This window comes from Myotis daubentonii, chromosome 9 (genome assembly GCF_963259705.1).
Source record: "Myotis daubentonii chromosome 9, mMyoDau2.1, whole genome shotgun sequence".
In the NCBI taxonomy this organism is placed as follows: domain Eukaryota; kingdom Metazoa; phylum Chordata; class Mammalia; order Chiroptera; family Vespertilionidae; genus Myotis; species Myotis daubentonii.
Window position 1 is genome coordinate 13,613,776 of NC_081848.1, and position 13,579 is coordinate 13,627,354.

The 13,579-nt window shown below is 36.7% G+C and overlaps 1 protein-coding gene across 4 annotated transcripts in view; it reads right to left on the reverse strand.

Annotated features, from left to right (window-relative positions):
* The window catches only part of CWF19L2 (CWF19 like cell cycle control factor 2), an 86,110-nt gene that overhangs the window by 15,322 nt on the left and 57,209 nt on the right, over positions 1–13,579 (reverse strand). For 3 of the 4 annotated variants that reach the window (XM_059707962.1, XM_059707960.1, XM_059707964.1), the window contains 3 exons: positions 11,144–11,356; positions 7,102–7,218; positions 287–442 (listed from right to left, as the gene is read on the reverse strand). In XM_059707962.1, the coding sequence (XP_059563945.1) occupies positions 287–442; positions 7,102–7,218; positions 11,144–11,356 (486 nt within the window). The remainder of the gene's footprint in view (positions 1–286; positions 443–7,101; positions 7,219–11,143; positions 11,357–13,579) is intronic. The other variant, XM_059707963.1, reaches the window with a different exon arrangement.

The window sequence follows — 13,579 nt, forward strand, 5'->3', positions numbered from 1 at the left end:
ATACTCAAGGTAAAACTATTTTTCATTTGAGAAATGAGAAATTGGAATAACTATAAATTATCATTTGATATTATATGCACACTTATTAAAAAGCATGCTTTTCAAGGCCAAAATTTCTTTCCATAGAAATTTATAAAGAATTTTTTGTGATTTACTTTATGTCTTTATATAACATAAAATTTTATTTAAGTACATTGGAGAAAAAATACAGAATAAAGATAACTGTATTCATAAAACTGAACTGTAGCAAAATACAAGTACACATGTAAAGACTATCTATAAATACCTTAAAATAGATGGGAGCCATATCACCCACTTCCTTTGGGAGAGGAATGCATTCATAAACCATATGATATTGTTTCTTCATGCTCATGTTAGTTTCTAAAAAGATGCAATCCAACCCTTTATCTTCAAACATCTTTACCAATGATTTTCTAAACATCTGAAGAAAGGGAAATATAAAGAAAGGTAAAGAAAGCACTTACAGAAGATTCAAAATACAAAAATAATTAAAAGTACAATGAATGCCTTTAAAATAAAAGACAAATTGTAAACTGTATCTGAAGTCGGTAATGTTACTTTGTAGCTGCTTTACTTTCTACATCCAATACATAATTTCACATATTTAAGCAACATTTTTTTAAACTGAAATTCACACTGCATAGTTTTATGTATAAATGAAATGGTTCCAATAAACTAAAATAACGAAAGAGATCAAATCAAATTCAGGTGGTAAAATATGCAGAAATTACAGTAAAATATAGAATAACATCCATATGCCAAAAAAGGTACTCTGAGCAAGCAGGCATTCTTTAATTCAGTAAAAGACAAGCAGAATTCACTTCTAATTTTTTCCCTATGCTCACAGCATCTTCATTTGCTGGTTCCCTTACATGTCTGCTGACGCTTCACTTGTAACCTTGTGTATTCAAGCAATCCCCTATTTCCAGTCCTACCAAGAATATGAAAATCAAATATACTAAAGATGAAAAGAGTAGTTTCTTTTCCCAAATAGCTCATCATTATTACAAAATCACTATTTTTTAAATTTACTTATTTATTTTATTCACATTTCACACTCCTTGACCTGAGGGACAGTTGTTTGTAGAGGAGCTTAGACATGGAGTACACGACTTTAACATGGGTTCACAGGACACCCCTCATAGTATAGGAGGGGGCAGGGATTAGAAGAAGAAAGGGGAGCACTAGGCTGAAGACCAGAAGCCAACTCTCCCCACAGCATCATGCGCAGACCTCCGGTGGTCTGAGAATTACAAATTCAAACTTGGCCTAGTAGAGTGTTATGCAAGTATATTTGTCCAAGTAGGGAATGAAACACTTTTTATTTAGATTTATCAGCTTGATTTATAACTTTTAAATATCTTAAAGTTATTTTCTTATGATATAGATCACATGTAGAAATAATACAGAGCAATCCCTTGTGCTCTTAACCCAGCTTCCTCCCATGGTAACATTTTACAAAAGCACAGACAAGCAAGATACTAATATTGCTGCAGTCAAGATACACAGTGACTCCAATACTATGAGGATGTCTCCTGTTGCCCTTTTCTAGTCACACTCACTCCAACCCCCATCTCCTTTCTTAAACCCTGGCAACAACCACTTTGTTCTACTTTCTTTAATTCTGTCATTTCAGGAAAATTATATAAATTGAATCACACAATCTTTTGGAGTTGATGTTTTTCACTTAGCATAATTCTCTGGAGATTTGATCAGGTTGCTGCGGAGACATTGCCTAGCAGTTCAAGTTCCCCACTCAGCCTCTGTTGATACCCGAAAAGCCAAGAGGCTACTTATTACTGTGGGTAGGGGATGAACAATCTGGTCCCAGCCAGGCATCCACTGCTCATCTACTATTGTCACTCACCACTTTTCCATCTTCCACTCATTTTATGAAGTAAGACCAAGTAGAAAAGGGAGGGGGGGAGGGAGGGACGGAGGGAGGGAAGGATCAAATAATTATAATTTGAGGTGAACTAGAAAGGTACTTAGTAACAACAAGCATGGGATTCACTTTTCATTTCTGACTGCAGCAATATAATTAAGTTGAACACAGTCTCTTTTTTTAATTTATCTTTATTGTTGAAAGTATGACAGATGTCCCCCATCTTTCCCCCACTGACCCCCTCCACCCCATTCCCACCCCCTCTCCAGGCCTTCCCCACACTACTGTCTGTCTAAGGGCTATGCATATATGCATATACATTCTTTGGTTAATCTATTCCCGTCCCCTACCCCCCACCTTCCCTCTTCCTGGGCACACAAGAAAACCAAATTTCCCAGCCTCTCTGGGGCTTAGGTGGGGCCATATTTAGAATCAAGATGTCATGAATTATAAATGAAAACTCAAAAGTACTAAATGAGTAGTGATAAAAGAATAGTACAATATTATAAAATATATAAACATCAAGCTAATAGCTTCAAGGAGGACACATACTATTTTAAGTATTTCTGCTCTATGAATATAAAAGACTTTAATTTTAAAATATGAGTTTAATGGTGTACTTTGAGGTTACCAATTCCATTAAAGCAGGATTCCGCCCCCGGAGTTCAATATAATGAATATACTATACATATTTAAATAATATTCATTTTTTATAGTTATATGAAAACTAAACAGTGAAGAAAGCTCTTTAGTTCATTGTGATACCAAAACTATTTTATGCTTCAGAGAGATATAGAGATCCCATGTTATGGGGATAACATAAAATTTCCATATTCCTAGTGGAAAATACTTCACCCTTTGGGTAATCACTATTTTCCACAATTCTAAGCTATGATTACTCACCTAATTGCTATTCCTCATTTAGGTAACACACCTGAACTAAAATTCCTTATAACACATTTAAGTAAACAATACTACAGGGCATTATAATTCTTAATATGTATCAAGTCACATCACAAAAAAATCAAGTAGGTATGAGTAAACAATTTTGAAAAGAAAATGAAAAAATCAAAGTTATCATATAATATTAATCCTATTATTTATTCAAGTTTTCTAATAGAACTTAAAGTTCTAAAGGAAAGTTATCCAAAGATAAATGTTATGAGATAGAACAGAACATACACATTTAACTCTATACCCTTCACAGAGTGACCCCTCAAAAATGACATTAATTTTTAAACAGCACAAAACTACTAGAACAAATAATGAGAGAAAACACTAACGATCAGATCACCAGGGATTACCTGGCTTAAACACTAGAAGCGGGTTCACACCTGGGTGGCATAGGGGGCGGGGCTTAGCAGGGACAGTAAAGAAGAGGGCCAGGCTGCAGAACCCTCAAAAGGCTCAGGACCGGCAGCACCACGTAATTGTGGAAGTGAAGGGAAGGCGTGGTGAAAAACAGACAATGCCCTGGCCAGGGGTTGGTTGGAGTGGCGTCCCATACACCAAAAGGTTGTGGGTTCCTTAAAAGTGAAGTATTTTCTACTAGGAATATGGAAATTTAATGTTATCTCCTTAACATCAGATTTCTCTATCTCTCTGAAGGATCCCAGTCAGGACGCATACCTCGGTTGTGGGTCTGATCCCTGGTCAGGGCCTGTAAGAGACGCAACCAATTGATGTTTCTCTCTCACTCTTTCCCTTCCTCTTTCTCTCAGATAATCAATAAACATATCCTCCAGGGAGGATTAAAAACAAACAAACAAAAAACCCAGATGGCATAGGTGGAAGTCTTTAAAACCCCAGAGGTCCTCCTCCACACCAGCAGAATACTGTAGGATTATCCTTTGTAGAAGGCAGCTGGAATAGTTGAGATTCTACAGTCTGAAAACAGGGGCATTATAGGAAGTGTTACTTAATGTTCTTAAATGTTCAACATTTTGGTACTCCAGCCTCTTCCCTGACTCAGCTCCCAGAACACTGGCCAGCTGGTTTAAATGCTCTGGGCAAGAGATTAAAAGGGTCTTTCTAGAGATTCTGATTGGCCCCAAGAAAAAGACATAAAGGTACCCACACTGGAGGTTTCCCAATGAAATGACCCCATTATATCACTCAATAGTGAAGTCCACTGTAGATGAGAATCAGAGAGTCTACCACCAAACTGCCAATTTGGGATATTTAAAAAATGGACCTATAACATATGTTCAAACATATTTGTCAAACCGATAAAAATAAATTTAAAGGGGACAGAATTTCACTATGCATTTAATAAAACTAAAATTTGGAACTTTATTAATTCGAAATTTGTAATTATTCCCATATGTTTTGCTGAAACTTATCTTTGCATTTTTATTAAATATAAAATCTAAGATTAAATTTAAATGTTACTAGAGGATGGGGGAAAAGTCACTTGAAAGAAATGGCTCCTGTATTTGCAAACTATATATATATATATATATATATATATTATATTTTTATTGATTTCAGAGAGGAAGGGAAAGGGGGAGAGAGATAGAAACATCAATGATGAGAGAGAATCATTGATCAGTTGCCTCCTCATACCACACACTGGGGATGGAGCCCACAACCCAGGCATGGGAATCAGACCTTGACCTCCTGGTTCATAGGCTGACGCTCAACCACTGAGTCACGCAGGCTGGGCTGCAAACAATATATTTTGCTAGGTCTAATCATTTTTTAAAATATATTCTCTAAAAGAGGTGAATGGCCATAAAGAATATTCAACAGGGTGTAATTTGAGTTTTTATACATATTTGGAAGTAAGAGCTATAATGCCATTATTTATATGAAACAATTTGGTTTTTCTTCCCTCACTCAATATTCTGTAATTCACATGGCTTACAAAATCTGCTAAACTATAATGTAACCTGTACTAGAATATGCCATACGTTTGGGCAGAATTAATGAATGCGTTTGTCTCTGCATTTCTCACGACACTTGGATTATCTTTTTTTTTTTAATATATTTTATTGATTTTTTACAGAGAGGAAGGGAGAGAGATAGAGAGTTAGAAACATCGATGAGAGAGAAACATCGATCAGCTGCCTCCTGCACATCCCCTACTGGGGATGTGCCCACAACCCAGGTACATGCCCTTGACCGGAATCGAACCTGGGACCTTTCAGTCCACAGGCCGACACTCTATCCACTGAGCCAAACCGGTTTTGGCGGGATTATCTTATACTCATGTATTCAGTATATGTTGTACTGAATAAATTCCTTCTTTATCTACTTCAATGTGTTTCATAAAGTAGCTTAATTTCTTACAGAAATATAAAACACACAGACTTGATTCCTGTATTACCTAAAATCTTTCTGGCACTGTATTTTGTTCTAAATAAAATCAGTTTTGATATATAAATTTTTTGTTTTATATGAGTACCACTTTTTTCATTCTTTTTTTTTATTGATTTTAGAGAGAGAGGAAGGGAGATGGAGAGAGAGATAGAAACTTCGATGAAAGAGAAACATCCATGAGCTCCCTCCTATAAGGCCCCACTGGGGATGGAGCCCATAACCTGGGCATGCGCCCTGACCACGAATAGAACCGGCAACCTGTTGGTGCATGGGACGACGCTCAATCCCCTGAGCCACACAGGCTGGGAAGTATATATACTTTCTAGAAATATTTCAGAAAAGTCCCAAAATAATTCTGAAAACTGAATTTGCACACTTTTCACTTGAAATTATTTATTGCACTGACATCCACTACTAGAAAAAAAACAATAAATTTTCACATCAAATATATTAGTCCACATTCTTACCCTTGCTTGGCCATAGATGCATTAAAACAGTCTGTCCTTTAACTTTCCCAGCATAAACTTAAATATTCCAGGGAGAAAGAGACTTGAATTTCATTCAATGCAGTTAAAATAGCTCCTCTTTTGGCATTTTTACTGGCATCATGAAAAGACTAGTATATAGTCTCTTTTGAAGTCTAACCATTTTCACATTTTTCTAAGTAGAAGTCCCTGTATCCCTTATTCAGTGGTCAGGTATTTAAAAAACAAGAGTTTTCATTCTTTCTTTCTTGGTGATTATGAGGTCTTGAAATAATTCAGCAGCAATTTCAACCATACTATTATGGCTTTCAATTTCTTAAAGCTCCCTGACACATACACAAAGACCCTGAATCCAAACTATAAGCCAAGTTATAAAGGGAAAAGTGCAAAAATTAGAGCTGGTAACAAATCCCCACAAAATCACAACAGCAGAGACAGCCAGTTCCATTACAGAAAAATAAAACAACTGCTGAATATAAACATCTAACTTCCAAAATTTATTTTTCATTATCTAAAAATATCTTTCCTTTTGGCTGTAACTTATTAGCTTACTGCCGTAAGCATGAGTATCTCATGTTTCACAAATGCACAGATTAAAAATCTTACACTGGCCCTAACTGGTTTGGCTCAGTGGATAGAGCATTGGCCTGCGGACTGAAGGGTCCCCCGTTCGATTCCGGTCAAGGGCGTGTACCTTGGTTGCGGGCACATCCCCAATAGGGGGTGTGCAGGAGGCAGCTGATAGATGTTTCTCTCTCATCGATGTTTCTAACTCTCTATCCCTCTCCCTTCCTCTCTGTAAAAAATCAATAAAATATATTTTTAATAAAATCTTACACTGACTTTTTTAAAGTAAAAATAATAATTACTTTGTCACAGTTCATTTAGTAGACAAAAGCTTTCAGTTGAACACCTGAAACTAATATGTTATATGTCAATGTATCTCAATTTTAAAAAAATTTATTATTTTTTTAACTTTCAAAATATGGCCCTGGCTGGGTAGCACAGTTGATTAGAGTGCCATCCTAATACACCAGGTTGCAGATTGGATCCCAGGTCAGGGCTCATACAAGAATCAACTAATGAATGCATCAATAAATGGAACAACAAATCGATGTTTCTCTCTTTCTCTCTGTCTCTCCCTTCCTCTCTCTCTCTGAAATCAATCAATAAATTTTAAGAAAGTAAAAAGCTTCCAAAGTATGTAGTACATAAGGGATCATGGTGAAAATACCATGATCCACAGATATGCACAACTATATAAATGTATACAAGTTCAGAAAGTTAAAAATCATTGGATGAAGGTATAAAACTTGTTGAGATTTATCAGAATAGTTTGTAAAAATTGTTCATAAGCTTTACAATGATAATGAACATGATCATGCTGACCTGAATTTCCTCCCAGATGTCTTCATCCAATAAGGTAGCGGCTCTATGGTGCTGCAGAGGGACTATCAGGCAGTGACCCTCGGTAAGAGAGCGCAAGTTGGGTAAACATAAATACACCTATGGGGGAAATTGCAAACACGAAATGTTATTGCTATCTATTCTCAGTTGCAACAGGTGGACCCTTACTAGGGAATACGGCTAACATTTAATAATGTATACATGCCTATAAGCAATATATTTTAATGTTTTTAAAAACATTTAATATTTTTAAAATATTTTAAAAGCCATGAAGATAGCTTTTGTTTTTAAAACTACATCTTTATTGTTGTAAGTATTACATGTCCGCTTTTTTCCTCCACTGACCCCTTCTAGCCCGTTCCCGCCTCCCCACCCCAGGCCTTCACCCCCTACGTCTGTGTCCATGAGTTATGCATATATGCATACAAGTTCTTTGGTTGATCAGTGCCCACCCACCCATACTCCCCCACCTTCCCTCTGAGATTCTGCAGTATGTCCTATGCTTCTATGTCTTGGGATCTATTTTGTTCATCAGTTTATTTTGTTCATTAGATTCCTTATATAAGTGAGATCATGTGATACTTGTCTTTCTCTGACTGGCTTATTTCACTTAGCTAATACTCTCCAGGTCCCTCCATGCTGTCTCTTTTTTTACTGCTGCATAGTATTCCACGGTATAAATGTATCACAGCTTTTTTATCCACACATCTATTGATGGGCACTTGGGCTATTTCCAGATATTAGCTATTATAAATTGTGCTGCTATGAACAGAGGGTGCATATATTCTTTCTGATGGGTGTTTTGGGTTTCTTAGGATATATTCCTAGAAGTGGGATCACTGAGACAAATGGGAAGATAGCTTTTAGTTAGCTGGAAATTAACAGCATAAGTCTCAGTTTTAACTTTTACACATCAAAGATTAAGCTTACCCAAGGGCAGAATGAAAGACACTTTATCCTTGATCTGAAAAAGGTATATGCTTTCAAAGACCTTGGTATAATTTTGTAAGAATAAAAAAAAAAAATGCACTGCCTGGTAATAGCAGAAATGTCCAACTAACACTTATTAATTCAGACCTTTCTCTCATTGGCTGAGAAAAGAGAATTCACCCAACTAAGAGAGAAAGGAAATAGCCTCTGAGTGGCTGTACTTCTCTGGCTAAGTTCTATTTATTTACATACATGTATTAACTACAAGCTGGAGCTACTTTTCCACTGTAAGTTATCTTTTTTTAGAAAGGGTTAATAGGCCCCGGCCAAGTGGCTCAGTTGGTTGGAGCATTGCTCCCCATACACCAGAAAGGTTGCAAGTTCAATTCCTGATCAGGGCACATACCTAGGTTGTGAGTTTGATTCCTAGTACAGGAGGCAATTGATCAATGTTTCTCTCTCACATTGATGTCTGTCTGTCTATCTCTCTTTATCTCTCCCTCTCTCTAAAATCAATAAACAGATCCTCAGGTGAGGATAAAAACAATAATAAAAATAAAAGGTCAATCAGTATGTGTAATAGTGAGCAAAAGATATTCATGAAGAGCATCAATAATATTCTGCATAGTTGCTTGATCATATTTTCTGTTATTTTTTGTTAGGCTTTAGCTAGAAATATTTTGTATGGCAGACAATTTTATTGTTTTGTTTATTAAATAAAATAATGCAAATTTTTAAAACTTTGCTGAGAAAGGACCATATTCACAATTAAAAACAGTATCAGTAGTGATTCTTTAATTATAATAAATTTACTATACTGACATAAGTTGTATTAACAGAGAAAACTGGGTATAAATTATATGGAACTCTGTTCTATCTTTTCAGTTTTTCTCTGAAAATTGCAAATTTTCACTCTAAAACTGCAAAAAAAATAAAGTAAAATAAAAAAAATAAAGTCGATTTTTTAAAAAGTAAAGCAAAGTGTTAAGACAGAAAGGTGGCTAGAGGACTTTTATTTTACAAAAAGGAAAGAGAAGGCAGGGACAGCTGATAAACAGATCGTTATCTAACTGTCTGACTCTAAGAGTACCAAGATAGTTTCATTAATATACTTGGATATAAGACATTAACTTTAAATATTAGACATTCAAGCTGAGTGAGAATTACTGAATTGCTCTGAAATACTATTTAGCATTTCTGCTTAACAGCAAAGTAACTATTAAGGTCTGCACACTGTGCCTCCCTGGGCTCAGCCCATCTTCATGCGGTGGGAAAATGAAGTCACTGAAAATAACCCAAACTTCCCCTAAAATATTGCAGGAAGGACTTACATGGTACTTTATGTTTAATTTATGCTTACATTTTTTTAAGGTAGGGATAAGAAGACTAAAGAAGAATGAAAAATTTATACACAATGTCATAATTAAAAAATGTAAATGCTTAGGTAAAAGTCTGGAAAAGAACTTAGAAAAATTAATACCAGTAACTGGTTAAAGTGGATATTTTTAATTGACTAAAGTTTGAATGGAATTTCTACATTTACCTTTCCCATAAAGTATGGAGGGAAAGAAAGGAGAAGAAAAAGAAGGATACATTGACTGTCTTAACGATCTAAAGATATTAAAGACTAGAGTTGGAATGGAAAACCCATTGGATACATAGGAGTGTGTGTGTGTGTGTGTGTGTGTGTGTGTGTGTGTGTGTGTGTGTGTTATAAAACAAACAAATTAATTAAATTAAGAAAAATGTATATGTATGTTCCCAAAACTAGGATTTCCTAAAACTAGCATTCATCCATTCAACTTCCTCTCCCATCGCCTTCTCTCACTCACCCCACTCCAGCTACAGTAGTCTTTCTGTTTTGTGAACATGAAATTCATTTTTTCCGCAAAGCTTTCACTCACTGATGCCCCTTCCTGAAGCAGTATTCACTCTTACGTATATTCATTTTGCTTGTGCCTTCTCATCTTTCATATCTTCACAAAATATCTCCTCAGAGAAGCCTTCTAAGACTACCTTCTCAAAAAATACTTCCCATAATTTTATACCCTTTTCTCAATCTGCTACATGACAACACTTTCTTAAACCAGGGAAATTATTACTTTATTTTCTTTCCTATTTCACTAGAAAAACAAGCTCCATAATATATCTGAGTCTCAATTTTCCCCAGTGAATAATTGGGGTCTGGCATCCATATATCAGGTACATGATAATGATTTACTTAATAAAAGAATTAAACCACCAAATATTTATTAAAATAAGCAACTCTTATTAGTAACTATTAAATAAGTGACTATTAAATTTATTGAAATAAGTGACTGTAAACAGACATGGTTGGCATACAATGATGAATAAATTATCTATATCCTCATGGAACCCACAGACTCTTGGGGAAGATATTCAATAAACAAGTAAAACAAAATACAGTAAACTTCTTCAAATGATGAGATATTCTATGAAGAAATAAATAGGTTCTATGAGAAAGTAAGGAAAGAAGCAGCTACTTTAGATGATCTCTGAGGTGGATTTTAATATGGAGAATCAAGTGTCAATCATAAAAATAAGGTCAGACACAGGATAATGGCAGAGCCAGAATTTGAATTCACATAGTCTGGCTCCACAGTCTAGGGCAGGGGTGGGCAAACTTTTTGACTCGAGGGCCACAATGGGTTCTTAAACTGGACCGGAGGGCCGGAACAAAAGCATGGATGGAGTGTTTGTGTGAACTAATATAAATTCAAAGTAAACATCATTACATAAAAGGGTGCGGTCTTTTTTTTCAATAGTTTTATTCATTTCAAACAGGCCATAGTTGGCCCATGGCTGGTCTAGGGCCTTAACCACTACCCAATGCTGCCTCTCTAAAGAGCAGAATCATGCAAAATGCAAGCTTCATGTCACTTAAATATTTATACTCACTGTAAAAAAGATTTTAAAAATCATGGGTCATGGGACCCTAGAAAAGAAAACTATCTGAAACACAGACTAAGAGAAGACAGATTCCTTCGGAATCTTATAAGAGTATGAAGAAAGAGGCAAATCTACATATACCACTAAATCATTTCCTTAGAACAATAAATTGTATATTTCTTACCTTAATACCTATTGCAACAATAAGGTGCTTGGGAAACTGAGAGCTGTCAAAACAATACAGACACCTTTCCATTTGTGCAGCAAGACTCCGGTGTTCAGCAATAGCTTTTTTCCTCTGGTTTTCTGCTTCTTCACCAAAATGTTCTTTTTCAGCTGCTTTGGAGACAAACATGTCATCCAGAGTATAATAGTCTCCATCTGTCTTTCCCATAAACTGAAAAACCAGAACAGCAGTAGCGGGAAGTAGAAGGTAGTAGTTAGATTTTATTGTACTGAAGCATACTTAAATCATATTTGTAAGTTCTATGATAAAACGCTTACATTTTTTAAAAAAGGAGAAAAAGGAAACATGATTAAAATGTAAGCTTGGCCTTCAAGGGTCAATCCATCATCACATCATATCATCATCACAACTGAAGTTTAATGAATAATTACTATGTGCAATTCTATCAATTTGACTGTTTTACACTCCTAGGAAGAGGGGACCATTCTCATTTCCATTTAATAAATGAAGAAACTAAACCACAGAGAACCACTTTCACTTTAAAATTAGCATATACTCTATACAGAACATAAAACATTTTTCAACTATATCTCTAGGTGCCTTCGCCACATTTCCCCTAATATAAACTGTACCCAGGGTAATACTTTTAACACAAAACACAAATTTTACTATGTCCCTGATTAAAATCCTCCAAGAGCTCTGCACTGTGAACAAAATCAAGTTCAAACTCTGGTTTGGTGTACTAAATCATAAACACAGAAAGGCATAATGGATAAAAGCTTGACCTCTACAGTCAGAATGACCATGGTAAAATTCTACTGCCTGTCTGTGCTCTCTCTCTCTACTTTATTTCCTCATTTTACAATGGTTATAACAATACTAGTGGCCCGGCGCACAAAATTCATGCGGGGGGGGGGGGGGGGGGGGGGGAGGGGGAGTGTCCCTCAGCCCACCCTGCACCCTCTCCAATCTGGGACCCCTCGGGGGATGTCCGACTGCCAGTTTAGGCCCGATCCCTCTGGGCCTAAACTGGCAGTCGGACATCCCTCTCACAATCCGGGACCGCTGGCTCTTAACCACTCACCTGCCTGCCTGCCTGCCTGATCGCCCCTAATCATTCTGCTGCCGGCCTGATCAACCCCAACTGCCCCCCCTTCCGGCCTGATCACCCCTAACTGCCCCCCCCCCATCGGCCTGCTTGCCCAATTGCCCCCCCCACCAGCCTGCTCACCCCCAACTGCCCTCCCCTGCTGGCCTGATCGGCCCTAACCACCTCTGCCTAGGCCCTGCCACCATGGCTTTGTCTGGAAGGACGTCCAGAAGGTCTCCCAGAAGGTCTCCCGGTCTAATTAGCATATTACCCTTTTATTAGTATAGATTATCTATCTAATAGGTTTATCTCACTTAATCTTCATAATACATGCCTGGCAAACAGTAAAGACTCATAAAAGTGAGCCACCATTACCATTACAAACCTCTGTGATCTGGAATTGATAACTTCTCCAGTCACATCTGATTACATCCCTACACAAACTCAGGTTCTAGCCACTCTAATTTCAGTCCGCAAAGTACTGCTGTGCTCAGGCTTTGCACGGATCACTCTCTGACCAATTTTGCCATTCTACTCCTACTCATACTTCAATCTGAGGCTTAGATGTAGTTGTCACCTCCATGTAATAACTTTCCTAGATCTTCTAAGCAACTCCAATACTCTACTCCCATTAGTCTTATGATGACCACACTGTATCATAATTGCTCATTAACTTGTAGTTTTACTTCCCTTAGACTCAGTTCTAAGTTCTACTCAGTCTACTAAGTAACAAAAGAAAACCATCTTTTATCAGCTACAAAGCAATTGCAAGATGCTTGGATCTCAGCAGATATTTTAAAAGGTATGAGCCTGGTCGGTGTGGCTCAGTGGTTGAGTGTCAACCCATGAACCTGGAGGTCACCATTCCATTCCCTGTCAGGGCACATGCCTGGGTTTCAGGCTATATCCCCCTTAGGGAGAGTGCAGGAGACAGCTGATCAATGATTCTCTCTCATCACTGATGTTTCTCTCTCTCCTACTCCCTTCCTCTCTCTGAAATCAATAAAAACATATCTAAAAAAAAAAAGATTTGAAGAAAGCTGAAGTGGCTCTATTCATGTCAGAGAAAGTAGATTTCAAAGCAAACAATATTGTGAAGGATAAAAGGCATTTCACAGTGATGAAAGAGTCAGACCATCAAGAGGACACAAGAACCCTGAAGTGCATGAACCTAATAACAGAGTTAAGAAATATATGAAGCAAAACTTGATAGAATTGCAGGAGAAATAGAAAAATCCATAACTATAGTTAGAAATTTAAACACCACTGTTTCAAAAATTTATAGAACAAGTAGAAAATCACTAAGCATATAAAAGACTTAAATAAACTATCAACTTCAATAA